Source organism: Entelurus aequoreus, linkage group LG16 (assembly GCF_033978785.1).
Source record: "Entelurus aequoreus isolate RoL-2023_Sb linkage group LG16, RoL_Eaeq_v1.1, whole genome shotgun sequence".
Taxonomy (NCBI): Eukaryota; Metazoa; Chordata; class Actinopteri; order Syngnathiformes; family Syngnathidae; genus Entelurus; species Entelurus aequoreus.
In genome coordinates, this window is record NC_084746.1 from 44,877,012 (window position 1) to 44,899,657 (window position 22,646).

A 22,646-nucleotide genomic window follows, 5' to 3' on the forward strand; every position below is an offset into this window, starting at 1 on the left:
TTTTCGGCCGGTGCGATTTATACTCCGGAGCTATTTATAATCCGAAATACGGTAGTTTCTTATTAAAGTAACAAATACTTAATTTAGAGTTATTTGGACAATAGGGGAACATATGGGTTAGGGTTACGGTTACTAATAAGCAATAATTCTGAGGTTATTGAGGGAAGACTCTTAGTTAATGGCTTACTGGTTATATCATAAGGCCATGCAGAATAAGGCATTAATAAGCATGGAATATGTACTTCACTGAGCAACCTACTAATAAAAGTCTCAATCAATCAATCAATCAATACTAATGACTAATTAAGAGCCAATATGTTACTAATTTGCATGTTAATAAGCAACTAATTAAGGGTGACTATGTGTTCCCCATACTAAAGTGTTACCGAATTAATATAGTATACAAAACAGTCATATAGAGGATTTTACTACAACGAGCGCAGGAAGTGAGAGTTAGAGAAAATTCCATTGAAGAAAACGGCGGTGTCTCAGTACTTCTCATAGCCAGAGATGGGCGCCTGGTTTCGGCTTTCTTGTGCTCAGACTGCCGCCGCTCGGTCGAGGTTCGGCGGTCTCTCCTCTCTCTCTCCACACGAAACTCTCGCTTCCGGGTTGTGTTGCGCTTATATCGCGGCCTAAAAATAGCACCTCGGCGGTCCAATGAGCGACGGCGGTCGCTCCGCCGCTACAACCAATCAGGCGCGATCAGTGGCTCAAGTTGAGGCCTCCCATTGGTCAGAGCTGCGGGGGTAGGCGGGCTCCTCATTCCTGCAAGCTGATTGGTGGTCGCGGTCAAGCGGCGCATGTTCGTGTGTAGCGGGGAGTGTGTGCAAGAAGAGCAGGAAGGGGGGGACGAGGTTGAGTTCAGAGGAGCTGACAGACCGGAGCAGACCTCCTTCAGTCTTACTTCGGTCCTGCTTCTGGTCCTCGTTCGTGTGCTCGCCAAAAACCACCATCGGCAGCGCGCACCGTGTCCGTAAAAAAAAAAACAAAAACCCGACGCTTGTCCCGCTGGTGAGATGGACGTCATTCCCATGTGCAGCATCTTCCAGGAGCTCCAAATCGTGCACGACACTGGATACTTTTCAGCGCTACCGTCCCTGGAGGAGTACTGGCAGCAGGTAAGGACTAAAGCGGGAAAAAAACGCCAAACAATCCCGAGTAGTGCTGCACGCTAAACTTTTTATTTTTTTTATTTTTATTTTTACCGTAAGTCCGTGTGTGTGTTGTAACTTCGCATGCTCGGACCTGTCATGCGCGCACACGCCTGCTGTCAGCGTAAGGCGCGTGCTCGCGCGCGCGCGACAGTTCACAGCCCGCGCGTGCACGCGAGTTGGCGAGTGAGGAGACACTTTTTTTTTTTTTTTTGGATCCGACGAAAAGTTTCAAATGTAGTTAAAAGTGGACCGACGGACAAAATTACCTTATTTGGAATGCACTCCCAACAGGTGTAAAAGAAAGGGCATCTCTATCCTCCTTCAAAACCGCACTAAAAGAACACCTCCAGGCAACTACAACCCTAAACTAACACCCTCCCTTCCACATAATACCTCTTCGGATTGCAAATAATCAAATGTAGACACTTTTTCTTATACTTTCTGATATCTCTCTCTCTATATGTCCACTACTTGCTGTACATATCCTACCAAGTCGGTCCTACACGGTTTCAATGTCCATTTCTCTGATGAGGCAATTGTTGATGACTGAAGTGTTGATACCAACATTGTAAATAATGTAAATAATTCAATGTATATACTCTGATGATTATCTTGCGTGATGACTGTATTATGATGATAGCGTATATCTGTATCATGTGTCAGTTTAAGTGGACCCCCGACTTAAACAAGTTGAAAAACTTATTCGGGTGTTACCATTTAGTGGTCAATTGTACGGAATATGTACTTCACTGTGCAACCTACTAATAAAAGTTTCAATCAAGCAATCAAATTGAGTGGGTGGGTATTGTAAAGGGTTGGGTTTATTATGTTACATATTGTAAAATGTGCGGATACCTCAACTTGCTGTTTGCCACGATTCACTATGCTGTACTGTCTGCAAAATTCAATACAAATATTTTGGGGGGGGAAAAAAAAAAAAAAAAAAAGTGGACTGACGGCTAATTTAAAGCATCCCTGCAAACATCCTCCCCTCCCCTCTCCCAGTGATGCTCACTGTCCCCGCCTCCAGAGTCAAAAAGTTGCTGGTCATTCCAGAACATCCCAGCACACATGGCTTGGATTCCACCGAGACGTGCACGCGGGAATGCGGCTGCAAACGCCACTAATGAGTCACGTGACTTGCGGAGGTGGAATTTGGCTGGACTGACAATAGCAGCAGCAAGCAAGCAAGCTCGCCTTCCAAAAGCCCACACGCGTCCCAAAGTGGATCTTGCAGTATTCATACTGAAGCTTTTTATGGAACCCCCCCACCCCTCCCTCCCTGCTCTCCGCCCCCCTCCAGTTCCGTGAACCAGACCTCCCCGCCTCTGTGGTCCCGGGCGTGTTATGTTATTTCTAGCCGGGCCTCCAAATGCATTATTAAATCCACATTATGCTGAATAATTGATGCGGCTAAAAGATCTACAAGCACTTCACCAAACCAACGGAGGGGGGGGGGAACGCGAGGGGGGGGTTGTAGCGTATGTAAATTTCATGACTTATCCCTGACAGACTCACTCATGTACGTGAAGGCACCGGGGAGGAAAACATGGAGTCTTCCTGGTTGGACCTCGGAGGACACAAACACAATGTTCCTCATGAAGGATGTTGTGTCTCGACTGGAGGAACCTTGGGATGGCGGCGTGCAGCTAGCTAACACACATGGATGATCATGTGGTTAAATAGCAGCGGGGGGCGGGGGATCTCCAAACTTTTCCCCAGCGATATATACAAAGTAAAGGACGGGGGCCACTTTGACACATTTTCTCCATTAAAGAGATTCAAATCAATCGACACATGCTAAACTATCGCAACAAAACATCTCACGACATGAAATAAAGCGGCGCACCCAAAAAACAACGGCCCCCCCCGGGGGCGCACTTTGGACATCCATGTGTTCAACGTTATTGCTAATTAAGACAGAAAAAAACATTTGTAAAGATGTCAACTTTCCAAATCAACCGAGCGATGAATTCCATCCATCCATCCATCCATCCATCCATCTATCTTCTTCCGCTTATCTGAGGTCGGGTCGCGGGGGCAGCACCCTAAGCAAGGAAGGCCAGACTTCCCTCTCCCCAGCCACTTCGTCCAGCTCTTCCCGGGGGATCCCGAGGCGTTCCCAGGCCAGCCGGGAGACATAGTCTTCCCAACGTGTCCTGGGTCTTCCCCGTGGCCCCTTACCGGTCGGACGTGCCCTAAACACCTCCCTAGGGAGACGTTCGGGTGGCATCCTGACCAGATGCCCGAACCACCTCATCTGGCTCTTCTTCGATACATCAAAATATAACTGACCAGTGAGCATGACAACATTGTGACTATCACTATTAAAAACAAACATTTGACTACATTCCCTTCAGTAATTACCCGTAAAAACATTGTATAGTTAAGTTAACTTAACTATACCTATTTCTCAATTCAAGTATGCCCACTATTATTCATATATATTTACTTAATACTAGAGATGTCCGATAATGGCTTTATTGCCAATATCCGATATTGTCCAACTCTTAATTACCGATATCAACCGATACCGATATATACAGTTGTGGAATTAACACATTATTATGCCTAATTTTGTTGTGATGCCCCGCTGGATGCATTAAACAATGTAACAAGGTTTTCCAAAATAAATCAACTAAAGTTATGGAAAAAAATGCCAACATGGCACTGCCATATTTATTATTGAAGTCACAAAGTGCATTATTTTTTTTTAACATGCCTCAAAACAGCAGCTTGGAATTTGGGACATGCTCTCCCTGAGAGAGCATGAGGAGGTTGAGGTGGGCGGGGTTGAGGGGGCGGGGTTGTGGTAGAGGGTAGCGGGGGGGGGTGTATATTGTAGCGCCCCGGAAGAGTTAGTGCTGCAAGGGGTTCTGGGTATTTGTTCTGTTGTGTTTATGTTGTGTTACGGTGCGGATGTTCTCCCGAAATGTGTTTGTCATTCTTGTTTGGTGTGGGTTCACAGTGTGGCGCATATTTGTAACAGTGTTAAAGTTGTTTATACAGGCAACCTCAGTGTGACCTGTATGGCTGTTGACCAGCATTCACTTGTGTGTGGGAAAAGCCGTAGATATTATGTGATTGGGCCGGCACGCAAAGGCAGTGCCTTTAAGGTTTATTGGCGCTCTGTACTTCTCCCTACGTCCGTGTACACAGTGGCGTTTTAAAAAAGTCATACATTTTACTCTTTGAAACCGATACCGATAATTTTGAAACCGATAATTTCCGATATTACATTTTAAAGCATTTAATCAATACGGATCAAAATGTGGTTTGTTGGAGTGGAAGTCTGTAACGGACCTCATGTTGGGCTTCTTCTGACATCAAACTAGTAAAGATTGAACCAACAGCACCTCTGCTGGTTGTAACCAGGTACTGCACTCCATTTGCGCTCCATTGCCTCTGTTAATTAATCGATTAACTATTAATATAAATCAATATAGTGGGCATATCATGTACATGTATCATATACATGATAGTAGTTTACCCCGGCAAGCTTGATTATTTTCAACTAATAGGTCAATAGCGCAAACCTGGGGTAGTGGAGGTAGACGTGACCTACACCAGGTTTTATCCGGCCCGCGGGATGAGTTTGCTAAGTATAAAAATTAACCTGACATTTTTGAATGAAAGAAAGTGCTGTTCTAAATATGTCCACTCGATGACACAATGGCAATTCTTTGTATTTTTGTAGATGATGCTACAAATGTAAAATAAACCACGTGGTGTTAGTACATCAGTCGAGGAAGATGATCAAACTACATAAATAACATCCTGTAATTTATCATTGTTTTATCTTGATGGATTGCAAATCAACACCAATGAGTTGACTGATGAACATTATCACATAATTTATTTAATATAAATAACGACAAATAAAGATAGAATACTATTAACCGCAACATGTAAGTGTAAAAAAAAAAACAACAACATTATGATTTGTACAATTTCAGAATGTGCTTGATCTATTTTTAAACAAATAAAACAATCAGAAGTTGTCTTTATTTTGAAGTTATCATGCCGTGATTTTACCAGTCCGGCCCACTTGGGAGTAGATTTTTCTCCATGTGGCCCCCGATCTAAATGAGTTTGACACCCCTGATCTATACAATCAAACAATAGCAGTCCAGCACATATGTGCTTGGACACTTTTAGTGGCACGTACATTCAAATAATTATTTAAAGTAAGTATTCAGTGAACAAACTTGGTGTGTGTGTATGTCAGCGCGTGTGTGTGTGATGAGACACTACGACAGCGTGTACTACAAAAGATGCACCTTTTACAGTCACTTATGATGTTATAACAGGACTAATGTTGGCATAAATTACAGTGCTTCTCAAATATTTTCTATTGCGCCCCCCCTTCCACTCTCCAACATGACTAAAAATAGTATATTTTGTCAATAAATTTGTTATGACAACACCTCTGCATAACATTGTAAGCTTATCAAAAATAAAGGAAACCACACACCAGTCTTTCCTCGTCCCCCACCGTGGTTACACTGAAGCCATGTGCGACATACGCTCATCCTATTCGAGGTTACACGCCCCCCATGACATTGCACCGTGCCCCCCACAGTTTGAGAAAGACTGGCATAAAATAAGAAAACATCCACCACTTACCGCAACGTGTTTTCTCTAGTTGGAAGTGGAGTTTTTGTGTGGGGTTTTTTCCCTAGTTTGTAAGTCATCAGTGTGGAGCTGTCACTTTTTTCAATGTGTAGTTTGAGCGCGGTCATGTGACTTCCAGGCTACTTTTGATTGGTGGAATGGAGTCACCCGTGCCTACGTTGGATTGGTGAAACCCACCGGAAGAAGTCTCAACGAGGCAAATGAAGGCGTATTCAGTAATCAATAGCAGTGTTTCCCACACATTCATTTATTTGTGGCGGCCCGCCACGAAAGAATTACGTCCGCCACAAATTTAAAAAAAAAATTTTTTTAAAGTTTTTTTTGTTTTTTTTTGTCCTGTCCAGCTTCTCAGGCAAATCATATAGTTGATGTAGATGCCCATATTGGCTGTTCAGATTTACTTTACAAAAGAGAAGTGTAGGATACTTCTCTTGTTGCCTTATTGGTATTTGACTTTATTAAATGTATTTATATTAGAAACACAACATGTGTATATAACAAAGGGTGCAAAGTCTGCAGGCAGTAAACACATGGTTAAGTGTAGGGAGTAAAACTGATGGCAGTCTAAAGTTCAAGATTTTTGGAGCTCTTTGTTCAGTGGATCAGATGTTTGATGAAGCTCTGTGTCTATCTACCACCACTACTGTTTTCTGTTTATTTGTTACTGACTGTGGCAGGACACCTCTGCCTCTGTTTCACTTTATGTTGCTGGTAAATAATATGGTTGTAATAGTAGGCTAAAGTTAAATTATTTAGTATGCACTAATTAAAGGGGCAGAGCTTTAAGAGACATTTTAGCTTTTATATTTTATAAGATATGTTTTTTGTAAGAACCACAATTAATAAATATATGTCAGTGAATAACTTATTGTTCAAATCTGTATATAAATATGTACATAAAGTGTTGTAATTATATTGTAAAAGGGATGGATGGATGGACGTTTAAAACAAAACTGTTATCATTAATTAGTAAGTATACATTTTTTGAGCCTTTTTAGAGAAAATCATATCATTGTAGTACATTATGCAAATTACTCGATGCTGTCATGGTGACCACGCCCATAGCCACGCCCCCGCCGCCACAGGTATCTTCACAGTTTATGGGAAACACTGAATAGATTATAAATAATTATAATGATGCAAGTAAATGTAGCAATCAGAATTCACATAAATGTAACGTAGTAAAAGTAGTGTTTCTTCATCGAAATACTAAACTCAAAGTTAAAACTACACTGACAAAAACATTGTTTTTACTTAAGTCAAATGAACATGTTGCTACACACCTGCAGACAACATAAGTGACCTCCATGTTTTGTTTTTGTTGTGTAGACATGTTTGGAGCTGGAGCGCTACCTCCAGAGCGAGCCGTACGTGTCGGCGTCCGAGCTGAAGTTTGAGAGTCAGGAGGACTTATGGAGCAAGCTGATGTTGGCGTGCGGCGACAAGAATGCCGACCCCAAGCTCATCAAGGAAGAGGACGACCCCCAGCACCTGGACGTGGGCTGCTTCCATTCGGACGCCAGCAGCGAGGCGTCGGACAGCTCCGAGGAGCTCTCCCCGGCCCTCGACTTCCCCTCCGGCTCCTTGGCGGACATTCTCGGCGACGGCGCCGACGACCTCAGCGCCGTCGTCATCGGCACGCCGCCGTCCTCGCCCGAGCTGGTCAAGGAGGGCTCGGCGGGCCAGGCGTGGGCCGGCGTACAGACTGTGCTGCACGCCGTCGGGAAAGGCAGAACGGGCGGCGCCGGCGCGGAGAGGGCGGTGCTCGCCAGCGGGGAGGCGTCGCCTGACGGAAGGAGGCGTGTCCACAGGTGTCTGTTCAACGGCTGCAGGAAGGTGTACACCAAGAGCTCCCACCTGAAGGCACACCAGCGTACACACACAGGTACACACTCACTATTGTGCTTTTTCTTGAATGGTGGCTTAAAGTAGAATATACAAATATTTCAACGAGCTTCCTGTCCTGACGCCAAAGATCGGAGGTAAAAAAAACAACACCGACCTCCCCATCCCCCTAAAATGCTACCACATACTTGGAATATCTTCCAGAGGGAATGCCGTCGTCGCCTGTGACCTCATCACACAGTAACGTGACATGATGTCATGAGGGGGAGGAGTCAGTTCTTTACAGGCAGACAAGAGCATGTGTGTCCTGCAAACACGGCTCACGTTTCATCCTGGGAACGCTGTACATGGAGGGGGAAAAAAAAAAAAGGGAATCTGGCATTTGTCTCGGTTCAAATGTGAGCAGTTTCCCTCGTCACCTCCGACCCCTGCCAAGCTGTTTACAGCCGCGCAGCACATTAGCGGAGGAAGTGGCATTCCGAGCATCCTTCCCAGCCATGAGAGGCCCCCACACACTATTAATGGGAAACACACACACACACACACACGTTACATAAGCTGGTGGCTTGTTTTCCTCCTTCAGCTTGCATAGTCAGAACATCGTCTTTACACGATGAACAGCAGTGAAACAAAGAAGAAGATTCCTCATTTGGATCAAAGCCTTCACAGAAACTAACCTAAAATATTATTGCTTTATTTTGTATTAAAAATAAAATAAAAAATATTGCTTCATTGTTTATTGGACAAAAAGTAAGGTAAAAAAAATTACGCTGAAAATAAATTTTTTTGTTTTAATTTAATTATAATTATTATTATTATCCATCCATTTTCTACTGCTTGTCCCTCTCGGGGTATTATTAATATTATTTTTGTATTATTAAAAAAACAAACATTCATAACTTTCGCTGATGTGTTGGACTTTCACAATATTATGTCAGACCCACTCGACATCCATTGCTTTCGGTCTCCCCTAGGGGGGGGGGGGGTTACCCACATATGCGGTCCTCTCCAAGGTTTCTCATAGTCATTCACATTGACGTCCCACTGGGGTGAGTTTTCCTTGCCCGTATGTGGGCTCTGTACCGAGGATGTCGTTGTGGCTTGTACAGCCCTTTGAGACACTTGTGATTTAGGGCTATATAAATAAACATTGATTGATTGATAAATGTATTTTCAGAAATTAAAACAATATTTGCTTTATTTAGTAACAATAATTCAATATAAATATGAATTATATATTTTTAAATTTAAATAAAACAAACATAATAACAGGATTTCCACAGAAGTGGAGGAAACATGCAATTCTCAACCAAGTTTTCTTTTGATAATTTAAAGAATATATTAATGCATAAAAGGGTGAAAGCATTAAAAAAATGTGTGAAATAAACCTTCTTGCTTTATTTTTCATACAATGATCAAACATATAGAAATGTATTTTCAGAAATGTTAAAACAAACGATTCTTGCTTTATTATTTTGTGCAATTTTTAAAAAAGCGAACTTTTTGTTCAAATGAAAAGTTTTAACACAGATGTGAAGGCAACATGTGTACAAATCAAAAAAAAGTTTTACTTTGCTAATTATTTGCTTGCTAAAAAACATGCACAATATTAAATACAAATGTACACTAAAACCTGCCAATTTCCACAATTTGAATTTATCGTTCGTTAATCATTATTCATGCATTCTTGTATTTATTAATGCATCCTACAATGTTTTTGTCAGTTGTTTAATTTGTATTAAATGTATCTTGAATCTCTATTTATTTCAAATTATTTTATGCACACATTTTATTTTTAAAATTTCTACTTATCCAATTTTTTTTTATTTGACAAAATATTTTATATTTATATATACAATTTATTTTTTCATCATTACCGCCCAGTCTGTGTTTTGTCGTTATTTTTCCTCACACCTGCTTATTTATTTAATCATTTGTTTCAACTTTTTACTATTACTTTTTAATTTAATTAATTTTGATTTATTATTTTATTTTATTCTTTCTATCACTGCTTGAATTGAATTGAATATTGTTAGACATTCTCTTTTTCGGTCTGTCCTTTATTTAAAAAATTTTTAAACAAAAGACAAACTTTTTAATGACAATTATTGTGTCGACATGTTATGATATGATTCAATTATCAGTAATTGCTGAGTCACAGGGGATTCAGAAAGTCTTATTCTTCCCTCATTTAAATTGTGCGATCATGTGACGTTCTTGATTGGGACCACCAGGAATGTCTTTCTGAAGTGTTTTTGTGTTTTGTGTCAGGTGAGAAGCCGTACAGGTGCTCGTGGGAAGGCTGCGAGTGGCGTTTTGCACGAAGCGACGAGCTGACGCGTCACTTCAGGAAGCACACCGGAGCCAAGCCCTTCAAATGCAGCCACTGCGACAGGTCAGACGCCACCTTTGTTTACCACCTTTAAAAAGCTGACCTGACTCACTTGAGTTAACTTGCATGAGTCGTTTGGATGCAAACTGCAGACGGCGTTCATGACTTCCAAAGATTCATGTTTTGCGTTGATGAGACAGAAAGGAGCTGCGGTGATGGATGTATGGATGACATCCAAGGTCAAGGAGTTGAATAAAAAAAAAAGTTGCTCATTGTTTGAATCCACACGGAGGCATGAGGAGAGGTTTAGTGCTCCATAAAGACTTTTTCAACCCCATATTTGCATATAAGCTTTTTCTCGGTTTGCTTTCTAAGGGCGAGCATGCCAACATTAGCTTAGAAGGTGTCTCGGATGTAAACAAAACTTCTAAAATAACACGAGAACATACATGTGTACACAATCCATTAATGGAATGTTGTAGATGCAGGGTGCCACTATATACAGGACAGGCCAAAAGTTTGGACACACCTTCTCATTTCAATGCGTTTTCTTTATTGTCATGACTATTTACATTGTAGATTGTCACTGAAGGCATCAAAACTATGACACCTGTGAAAGTGATAACCATTTCAGGTGACTACCTTTTGAAGCTCATCGAGAGAATGCCAAGAGTATGCAAAACAGTAATCAGAGCAAAGGGTGGCTATTTTGAAGGAACTAGAATATAAAACATGTTTTCAGTTATTTCATCTGTTTTTGTTAAGTGCATAACTCCACATGTGTTCATTCATAGTTTTGATGCCTTCAGTGACAATCTACAATGTAAATAGTCATGAAAATAAAGAAAACACATTGAAATGAGAAGGTGTGTCCAAACTTTTGGCCGGTACTGTATATGGCGATGGGGGCTTCTCCAATGAAGCAAACGTGCATATTTTTGGAAAGTGGGAGGAAGCTACAGTACCCGGAGAAAACCCCACAAACACGGGACAACATGCACACTCCATACACACGATTTTGACAGCAGTAATGTCAAAATTAGAGTAGCTTACACAGGCTTGAACAAGAAATGCATCTAATTACCTTGGAATTCCTTTCTCTTCAACTTTCCTTTCTTACTATTGTCGAGTGCCAACTTCATTCCAGGGTGGATCAGGTCCGCGGCCAGCTGTAGCGCTTATGCTGACAGGCGATGCATATGCATGTTTTTGTTGTTTTTTTTTCAAAATAAAGCATAGAGAAACATATTTTTGGATATTTGAGATGTTTTTATTATGGCAAATAGTACGTAAATAATAGACTTTATACAGACTATACATTCATAATGTATTACCGTTTTTTTTTCGGATTATAAGTCGCAGTTTTTTTCATAGTTTGGCCGGGGGTGCGATTTATACTCTGGAGCGATTTATGTGTGAAATTATTAACACATTACCGTAAAAATATCAAATAATATTATTTATCTCATTCACGTAAGAGACTAGACGTACCGATAGAAGAGGAAGTGGCGCATTGTCTACCTTTGGAGTTGGCAGAGTTGTTTAGAAGCGACACAGAGGAAGAAGATTTCATCGGATTTAGCGATTAGGAGTGACAGATTGTTTGGTAAACGTATAGCATGTTCTATATGTTATAGTTATTTGAATGACTCTTACCATAATATGTTACGTTAACATACCAGGCACGTTCTCAGTTGGTTATTTATGTGTCATATAACGTACACTTATTCAGCCTGTTGTTCACTATTCTTTATGTATTTTAAATTGCCTTTCAAATGTTTATTCTTGGTTTATTCGATTTTATCAAATAAATTTCCCCCAAAAATGCGATTTATACTCTAGTGCAGTGGTCCCCAACCTTTTTGTAGCTGCGGACCGGTCAAAGCTTCAAAATTTGTCCCACAGACCGTTTTTTTTACATAAATGAATACGATCATGTGTGCTTACGGACTGTATCCCTGCAGGCTGTATTGATATATATTGATATAGAATGTATATATTGTGTTTTTTATGTTGATTTCATAAAAATAAAATACAACATTTTTTTTATTTATTTTTTTAAAATTCTTGTGCGGCCCGGTACCGGTCCGCGGCCCGGTGGTTGGGGACCACTGCTCTAGTGCGACTCATTTATGTTTTTTTTCCTTTCTTTATTATGCATTTTCGGCCATTGTGATTTATAATCCAAAAAATACGGTACTTAAATTTGTTTTCATGTAGAGAAAAAAAAAGTTTAATGTGGGAAAAAAAACTTTTTAAGGTGTGGCAGGTTTATTTTGTTGTTGTGGTGCACCACAATCAATTACATGTAAAGGTAAAGATTAAGTTAAAGTACCACGGATAGTCACACACACACTAGGTGTGGTGAAATTACCCTCTGCATTTGACCCATCCCCTTGTTCCACCCCATGGGAGGTGAGGGGAGCAGTGAGCAGCAGCGGTGGCCGCGCTCGGGAATCATTTTGGTGATTTAACCCCCAATTCCAACCCTTAATGCTGAGTGCCAAGCAGGGAGGTAATGGGTCCCATTTTTATAGTCTTTGGTATGACTCGGCCGGGGTTTGAACTCACGACCTACCGATCTCAGGGCGGACACTCTAACCACAAGGCCACTGAGCAGACTATGTAGGAGAAACCCTGCGATGGGTATAACAATAGACGCCGCATTTAAAAGGGAACAGTGTAAGAGTGAAAGCATGCTAACGTTGCTATCAAATGCTGTGTCAATTGGCACACTTAGCGTACTTACACATAGTCGTATATGAGTGCGAAGTGCATTGAAATGCAGTACACAGTCAGTGCCCTGTGGTTGTGCCTGAAACACTCATAAATGTGCATTTGATGAACACTTACCACTAGTCTGTCCGATAATATCGGCCGATAAATGCTTTAAAATGTAATATCGGAAATTATCTGTATCTGTTTTAAAAAAGTAAAATGTATGACTTTTTAAAACGCCGCTGTGTACACGAACGTAGGGAGAAGTACAGAGCGCCAATAAACCTTAAAGGCACTGCCTTTGCGTGCCGGTCCAATCACATAATATCTACGGCTTTTCACACACACAAGTGAATGCAATGCGTACTTGGTCAACAGCCATACAGGTCACACTGAGGGTGTCCGTATAAACAACTTTAACACTGTTACAAATATGCGCCACACCAAACAAGAATGACAAACACATTTTGGGAGAACATCCGCACCGTAACACAACATAAACACAACAGAACCAATACCCAGAACCCCTTGCAGCACTAACTCTTCCTGGACGCTACAATATACACCCCCGCTACCCCCCCCCCCCCCCCCCCCCAAGCCCGCCCACCTCAACCTCCTCATGCTCTCGAGTTGATTTATTTTGGAAAACCTTGTTACATTGTTTAATGCATCCAGCGGGGCATCACAATAAAATTAGGCATAATAATGTGTTAATTCCAAGACTGTATATATCGGTATCGGTTGATATCGGAATCGGTAATTAAGAGTTGGACAATATCGGAATATCGGCAAAAAAGCCATTATCAGACATCTCTACTTACCACCCTAGTAGTCGCCATCATGGCTACGTAACGGAACTGGAGGGACAAACAAACCTTGACAAAACTAAAAGCAAAGTAAAAAAGGTTAAAAATGCCGGTACTGGATGTGGGGCAGAATTGGCCAGTGTTCTAAAAATTACTTTTAAAAAGTAATTAATTATAGTTAGGGATGTCCGATAATGGCTTTTTGCCGATATCCGATATGCCGATATTGTCCAACTCTTTAATTACCGATACCGATATCAACCGATACCGATATCAACCGATATATACAGTCGTGGAATTAACACATTATTATGCCTAATTTGGACAACCAGGTATGGTGAAAATAAGGTACTTTTTAAAAAAATGAATCAAATAAAATAAGATAAATAAATTAAAAACATTTTCTTGAATAAAAAAGAAAGTCAAACAATATAAAAACAGTTACATAGAAACTAGTAATTAATGAAAATTTGTAAAATTAACTGTTAAAGGTTAGTACTATTAGTGGACCAGCAGCACGCACAATCATGTGTGCTTACAGACTGTATCCCTTGCAGACTGTATTGATATATATTGATATATAATGTAGGAACCAGAATATTAATAACAGAAAGAAACAACCCTTTTGTGTGAATGAGTGTAAATGGGGGAGGGAGGTTTTTTGGGTTGGTGCACTAATTGTAAGTGTATCTTGTGTTTTTTATGTTGATTTAATAAAACAAAAATAAAAAAACGATACTGATAATAAAAAAAACGATACCGATAATTTCCGATATTACATTTTAAGGCATTTATCGGCCGATAATATCGGCAGACCGATATTATCGGACATCTCTAATTATAGTTACTCGTTACTTTACTAAAACATTAATTGAATTACTGAATTATTCTTAAATAAATGTAATTAATACGTTACGTTAAAAACATTTGAATATCGGGCATTTGCAGTTGATAGACATTTCAAATAGAGCAGTGTGTGTGTGTCTGTGCTTTTAAAAGGCGGAGCCTGTTGCCAAGTGGCGTGTGATGTCATCGAGGGTTTCAGCAGAGCTGTGTTTGTTAGCTTTAGCAGTTAGCAGCGGCAGTCTGACGCCAGCTCTTTTTAATCTTTTCACCGGATTGCGGTAGCGCCGGTTAATAAATAGATTGCATGTGCTTCCGTGAGCTGTCGTGTCTTTGTCAACAAACGGTGTATTGCTTGGATGGCGAGTTTGTCACTTCAATCATTGCTTTGTCGTTCGTTATTCCCATCGTGTACGTGTGCGCATGTTGTCGTCTGCTGTGTCACAGCGTGATGGTGTCTCTTCCTGTTTGATTTTAGTGTGGTGCTGCTTGTTGCTCTCACCAGTGAAAAGATATTTCCCGCATTGAACTCGCTGCACTTACGACGCGGTCTTGCTGTTGACATAAAACCACATCAAAAGTAGCGTGCCACATTACATCAAGCTATCAAACAGACTTAAAAGTAATTAATTAAATCACTCGTTACTAGTAAAAGTAACGGCATTGCTCACGCTGTTATTACGAACACTAAGTACACAGTGTGCATAGTATACATAGTAAAGTGTACTTATAGGAGTATTTCATGCACATACATACTCACATACACACAATAACACATACGTATATTCATTCATTAATACATACATACATACGCACACACATTGGTACTTAATAGAGATGTCCGATAATGGCTTTTTTACCAGTATCCCGATATTGTCCAACTCTTAATTACCGATTCCGATATCAACCAATACCGATATATACAGTCGTGAAATTAACACATTATTATGCCTAATTATGTTGTGATGCCCCGCTGGATGCATTAAACAATGTAACAAGGTTTTCCAAAATAAATCAACTCAAGTTATGGAAAAAAATGCCAACATTGCACTGCCATATTTATTATTGAAGTCACAAAGTGCATTTTTTTTTTAACATGCCTCAAAACAGCAGCTTGGAATTTGGGACATGCTCTCTCTGAGAGAGCATGAGGAGGTTGAGGTGGTTGGGGTTGGGGGGTGGGGTTGAGGTGGAGGGAGGGTAGCGGGAGGTGTACATTGTAGCGTCCCGGAAGAGTTAGTGCTGCAAGGGGTTCTGGGTATTTGTTGTGTTGTGTTTATGTTGTGTTATGGTGCGGATGTTCTCTCGAAATGTGTTTGTCATTCTTGTTTGGTGTGGGTTCACAGTGTGGCGCATATTTGTAACAGTGTTTAAGTTGTTTATACGACCGCCCTCAGTGTGACCTGTATGGCTGTTGACCAAGTATGCCTTGCATTCACTTGTGTGAAAAGCCGTAGATATTATGTGACTGGGCAGGCACGCAAAGGCAGTGCCTTTTAAGGTTTATTGGCGCTCTGTACGTCTCCCTACGTCCGTGTACACAGCGGCGTTTTAAGAATACATAAATTCTACTTTTTGAAACCGATACCGATAATTTTGAAACCGATACCGATAATTTCCGATATTACATTTTAAAGCATTTATCAGCCGATAATATCGGCAGCCTGATATTATCGGACATCTCTAGTACTTACCCACATACATAGGTACCTACGGCCCCACATAAATACACAAATACAGTACATACACACTCACGGTACATACATCCACACACACATTCACTGTACAAACATACATATACACATACTGTACATATACATTCACTGTACAAACATACATATACACGTACTGTACATATATATTCACTGTACAAACATACATATACACATACTGTACATATACAAGAACATATGCATACATACACTCATTCATATAATCACATTTCATCAAACAAATATTAATGTTGTTGCCCAAGGGCAGGGGTCGGCAACCCAAAATGTTGAAAGAGCCATATTGGACCAAAAATACAAAAAAAATCTGTCTGGAGCCGCAAAAAATTAAAAGCCATATTACATACAGATAGTGTGTCATGAGATATACATTGAATTAAGAGGACTTAAAGGAAACTAAATGAGCTCAAATATACCTACAAATGAGGCATAATGATGCAATATGTACATATAGGTAGCCTAAATAGCATGTTAGCATCGATTAGCTTGCAGTCATGCAGTGACCAAATATGTCTGATTAGCACTCCACACAAGTCAATAACATCAACAAAACTCACCTTTGTGCATTCATGCACAACGTTAAAAGTTTTGTGGACAAAATGAGACGGAAAAAGAAGTGGCATAAAACACGTCGGAGAAAGTTATACATGTAAACAAACTACGGTGAGTTCAAGGACCGCCAAAATTAGTAGGACAAAACGGCGCTCGCCAAATACTCAAATCAGTGAAGCATGTTTAATACAAACAGTGTGATTTATAACAATTAGGGAGGTTTGTGTCATGTTTGTCCTATTACAGAAACCATATTAACACAAAAAATATATATTTTTCCCCTCATCTTTTTCCATTTTTCATACATTTTTGAAAAAGCTCCAGAGAGCCACTAGGGCAGCGCTAATGCGGCTCTAGAGCCGCGGGTTGCCTACCCCCGCCCTAGGGGAAACTGGGTAACACATGGCACACGGACAAAGCTTAACCTATTGTTACTATAACAATCTACAAGGTTAATACAGTTCGCTTCTCCTTCTTCCCTTCCATTTATCTGCTTTCTTTTGTATTACAAGTTACCATTACATACTGTATATGTATTTTTGCACTTGACAATTGTATAGTTGATAATAGAGGTATTTATTGTTGTTATTCATTATCAATAGTGCTATTGCTATTGGTATTTGTATTGCTCCATTTGTAGTGTAATAATGCTCATTGTCATTTCTGTATTATTAATATTTACTTCACTAACTGCTTCTTTGCTATCACTTTTACCATCATATTTGTGCAAATCGTATTTGCTGATGATGTTCTGTTGTTGTTGTTGTTGTCTCTCTGTCTTATCCCCCTCTTGTCCTTGCACTTTTCCCCCTCTGACGTCTCTCCTGCTACGGTCCGGCTGTGCCAAACATTAATATAAATCCATTTAATAATGTCAGATACAATTAAAGCTGCAAGCAGCGTTGGTCGGGTCCGCCTTTTGGCAGGTGCTAGTCCTAGGTGTCCCAATACTTTTGTCCAGTGGTAGTCCTGAGTGAGACCTACATAGAGGTTTTTTGTTTCGTGTCTCTACGATATTGGTACTGGGAGTTAGAGGAAGTTGTGTCTGAGTTCACATTGTCATTATAGGGTATTGTGTGTAGAATTTTGAGGACAAAAAAGACATAATTGCATTTTACGTTGTCATTTTTGGCACCGGAGCAACTTTAGTGCTGCGGGTCTTTGAAGGCACGTAAAATCAAAACCGTTTGAAGCCGAAACGACAAACGCACTCAGAGGAGATAACGTTTAATGTTTGGTGACCGGTTGTAACAAAAATTTTGTTTTGAAGGAGGAATAGCAAACTTCCTGTTGATTTTTGCTGAAGGATGTCAATCTATGAAATGTAGGTCTAGGCGAGACCTACATCGAGGTATTTGTTTCATGTCTCTAAGACGTTCCTACCGGAAGTTGCAAGCATTTTTGTCTGAGTTTTCCTCTGAGGAGCAGGTTTTTCTCTGTTTTTTTTTTCAAAAAATTATGTAGAGCACAATTTTGAGTTTTGGGGGGGTTTTTTTTTTTAGATCGCAATATTTAACTGTCCCAATGTGTGTAAGAAGTTTGGTGAGTTTTGAAGTATTTTAAGGGGGTCAAATTAGAGGTCAACGGCGTAAAAAGGAGTGTTTTTAGTACATTTTTGTCTAAAATGGGAAATTGCCAACTTCCTGTTGGTTTTTGCCCGAGGATGTGAAATTATGAAATTGTAGGTCTAAGTGGTGAGACCTACATACAGGTTTTTGTTTCATGTCTCTACGACCTTCCTAGTGGGAGTTACAGGCAGTTTAGTGTTGTTTTTTCCTAGGGGGCGCTAGAGCGCAATTTTGATTTTTGGGGTTTGGTTTTTGAATAACTTGATCTGGCACAGTTTTTGTATGTGTGTCAAAAATTTGGTGAGTTTTGAAGCATGTTAAGGGGGTCAAAGTAGTGCGCAACGGAGCGGAAGAAAGAATAATAATAATAATAATAATTAAAGCTGCAATCAGCATTGGTCGGGTCCGCTTTTTGGCAGGTGCTAGTCCTAGGTGTCCCAATACTTTTGTCCAGTGGTAGTGCTGAGTGAGACCTACATAGAGGTTTTTGTTTCGTGTCTCTACGATATTCGTACTGGGAGTTAGAGGAAGTTGTGTCTGAGTTCACATTGTCATTACAGGGTATTGTGTGTAGAATTTTGAGGACAAAAAAGACATAATTGCATTTTACGTTGTCATTTTTGGCACTGGAGCAACTTTAGTGCTGCGGGTCTTTGAAGGCACGTAAAATCAAAACCGCTTGAAGCCGAAACGACAAACGCGCTCAGAGGAGATAACGTTTGATGTTTGGTGACCGGTTGTAACAAAAATTTTGTTTTGAAGGAGGAATAGCAAACTTCCTGTTGATTTTTGCTGAAGGATATCAATCTATGAAATGTAGGTCTAGGCGAGACCTACATAGAGGTATTTGTTTCATGTCTCTAAGACGTTCCTACCGGAAGTTACAAGCAGTTTTGTCTGAGTTTTCCTCTGAGGAGCAGTTTTTTCTTTGTTTTTTGCAAAAATTATGTAGAGCACAATTTTGAGTTTTGGGGTTCGGTTTTTTTTTTAGATCGCAATTTCTACCAGTCCCGATGTGTGTGAGAATTTTGGTGAGTTTTTAAGTATTTTAAGGGGGTCAAATTACAGCTCAAAAATCAAAAATTAGTGTTTTTAGTCATTTTTTGTCTTGAAGGGGAAATTGCCAACTTCCTGTTGGTTTTCGCCCGAAGAAGTGAAATTATGAATTGTAGGTGAGGGAGTCCTTTGTACAGGGTACAGGGCGGACCCTAAAAAAAGAGAAGTAGCCCACATTTCTCTTTTGTAAAGTAAATCTGCACAGCAAATATGGGCATCTACATTAATCAATATGATTTGCCTGAGTAGCCGGACAGGACAAAAAAAATAAAACAAAATTGAAGTATTTCATTTGAGACACAAAAAGTTTTTTTTTCTTTCAACAAGATGAATAAATATTAAAGTCCTACTTTTTTTTTTTTTTTTTTTTGCAGGTGTTTTTCCCGCTCCGACCACCTGGCGCTGCACATGAAGCGCCACATCTAAGGCGGCGTTGGCGTGGAAGGCCCTGCGGGATGAATCGGGCGGATGTTTCCTGACCTGTGCGACAAAGGCGAGGCCGGGGCGTCCCCCCTGCCCTCGTGAGGGGGGGGGGAATCACGGCGTTCCATTGAGTGGAAAAGCAGGAAGGAAGAGAAGAAGTCAAGGCAGGCTATCATTTGCACCGTGCTCAGTGCCTCGCTGTGGAGACGGCTCTTGAATGATGTAGTGAGGACGGGAAGAAACTCTTCTGTATGGCTTTTTTAATCCCCCACCCCCCACCCACCATGGAGGATTATTGGGGAGTTGTAGGTGGGGGGGGTGCGTGTGTTTGGACTGTGATGGATGCCTGCCATGGAGCGTGCATGCGGACGTGCGCGTGAATGCCGTCTATTGTCTGCGAATGAATGCAGAGAGAAAGCAGAGGTGAAAGGGGCTTGTTTGTTTGTTTGCAACGAAAAAAGTGTGCCCCCTGTGACCTGGAGGTGGAACTACGGCTCCTTGCTTATTTAGAAAAAGAACAAAACGAAAAAAGAAAGAGGCGAAAGGTTTTTTTGTTTTTTTTTTACATTTTTTTTAAGTGCAGCTAATAAATGTGCAATGTATAACATAGCCTGTCTGAAAACATACACACTATAAAGCTCATTTTGTCCTCCGTGCCATGACGCAAACTACGTACACTCGCAGCGACGCCACTACGTTGTTTTTGTTTTTTTAAACTCGCTTGTTTGGCACACGTTTCCATGACAACCGCCGCTGCAAACGTCGGCGACTTCACAACTCGGCTGTAAATAGACGGGAGCTTGCGCATGTAAACCTCACCAAACAACTCGTGATTCGATTCAGAATCGATTTCTCGATTCAAACGGATTCTCGCAATATATTATTTGGTATAAACATTATAAAACATTGTCAAACAGGTTACTGATTATTAGAGTGCTGAGTAAGCTCGAAGATCAGCTAAAAAAAACATGTTTTTATCAATTGAATAATCAATCCATCATTTTCAAGATTTGATTTTAATTATTATTTTTTTAAGCAGTTAATAATTGTCAAGAATCGCTAAAAAAAAAAAAAAATCGGATTAAGAATCACGATTCCGATGTAAGTAGATTTTTTTAACACCCTAACGCATCACCTTCACAAAATAAGGCACTTAAGACAAATCTTCTCAAAATTAAAAACATGTTTTTATTAACTGAATAATCAATCCGTCATTTTCAAGATTTGATTTTAATTATTTTTTTAAGCAATTAATAATTGTCAGGAATAGATTAAAAAAAAAAAAATCGGATTAAGGATCACGATTCCGATGTAAGTACTTTTTTTTTTTACACCCTAACCCATGTTTTTAAAAAAAAGCATCACCTTCACAAAATAAGGCACTTGAGACAAATCTTCTCAAAATTAAAAACAAATTAAAAACATGTTTTTATTAATTGAATAATCAATCCATAATTTTCAAGATTTGATTTTAATTATTTTTTTAAGCAATTAATAATTGTCAGGAATAGATTTTTAAAAAAAAATCGGATTAAGAATCACGATTCCGATTTAAATACTTTTTTTTTTTTACACCCTAACCCATGTTCAAAAAAAAAGCATCACCTTCACAAAATAAGGCACTTTAGACAAATCTTCTCAAAATTAAAAACAAATCTCGGCGATGTATTTTTTCGTAATCTTTTTTTTTTTGGCAGCATGCTAACTACTACCCGTAGACTTGGTTACTTTGTACTACTTAGTACACGTTCTTGCTGAGCATAATTGGCCGGTAAAATACTCAAGTGTTTTATAACATCCGTAGAACTTTTTACATGGAACAAATGCGATATTCGAGATCAGAAGTGTCCTAACTTTTTTCCACTAAAAAGGCCACGTACTGAAAAGCCGAAACATGCAGGGGCCATTTTTGATATTTTCTTAATTTATTTAAAAAAAAAACAAAAAAAAAACGTTTTTTAAACATATTTTTAATATTTAAAGACAAAACTTTGTGTTTTAGGTGACAAAAGTGCATTGTTATTCATGTCAAATTTTAGCTTTTTTGTTTTTGCTCTTTTTTTCCCCCTACATTCTGAATGCCATAGCGTTCTTTATTTTATTTCGACAATATGCCGCGGGCCCGGCCAACAAAACTCGTGCTCGTTTTGGGGCAAAATTGACGGATTACACCCGTGACAGAAGATCCCGTATTTATTCATCTGTGGGCGTTGTCATACTATCACCATAATTGGATGAAAATATGACCTAATTTTGACCGTAGTCCTCATGATGGCAGTTTTCCTTCCGCCATTTATTGTTGTAGCGACTAAACCCGGGGTGTCAAACGTACGGCAGGTTTTATCCGGCCCGCGGGAAGAATTTGCCAAGTATAAAAAATTAGCCGAAATTTTTGAATGAAAGAAACTGCTGTTCTAAATGTGTCCCACTAAATGTCGCAATAGCAATTATTTGTATCTTTCTAGATGATGCTACATACACTGCAAAAATTCAGTGTTCAAAAACAAGAAGAAAAAAAAAGACAAAAAATTTGGGGTATTTTATTTGAACTAAGCAAAATTATCTGCCAATAGAACAAGAAAGTTCGGCTTGTCAAGACTTTCCGAAACAAGTCAAATTAGCTGAAAATGAACCCGAAAATACCTTAAAATAAGTATATTCTCACTAATAACAAGTGCACTTTTCTTGGTAAAAAAAAAAAAGACCTTTTTGCTCAATATGTTGAAAAATATTCTTAAATTAAGTAAATGCTAGTGCCATTATCTTGACATAATGATATGCGCTCGGCATCATGATTTTTTTTTCATGCTTGAATAAGAAATTATTACTTTAAAAAAGTAGTTCTATACTTGTGAGTGTTGATGACACAGCTTTGCAACAGTTGATATTCTAGTTTCAAGCATGTTGAGATAATTTAGGACCAAAACCCTTAAAACAAGTAAAACACTCTAACATAAAATCTGCAATAAGCAAATATCACC

General features: G+C 39.7%; 1 protein-coding gene across 1 annotated transcript; it reads left to right on the forward strand.

Annotated features, from left to right (window-relative positions):
• Positions 1 to 814: 814 nt before the first annotated feature.
• On the forward strand, positions 815 to 20,797 carry LOC133631071 (Krueppel-like factor 6). Its single transcript, XM_062023098.1, has 4 exons — positions 815 to 1,121; positions 7,122 to 7,677; positions 9,909 to 10,032; positions 19,617 to 20,797. The coding sequence occupies exons 1-4, from the start codon at positions 1,020 to 1,022 to the stop codon at positions 19,666 to 19,668; spliced, it is 834 nt and encodes a 277-aa protein (XP_061879082.1). The 5' UTR covers positions 815 to 1,019; the 3' UTR covers positions 19,669 to 20,797.
• The last annotated feature ends 1,849 nt before the right edge of the window (positions 20,798 to 22,646 follow it).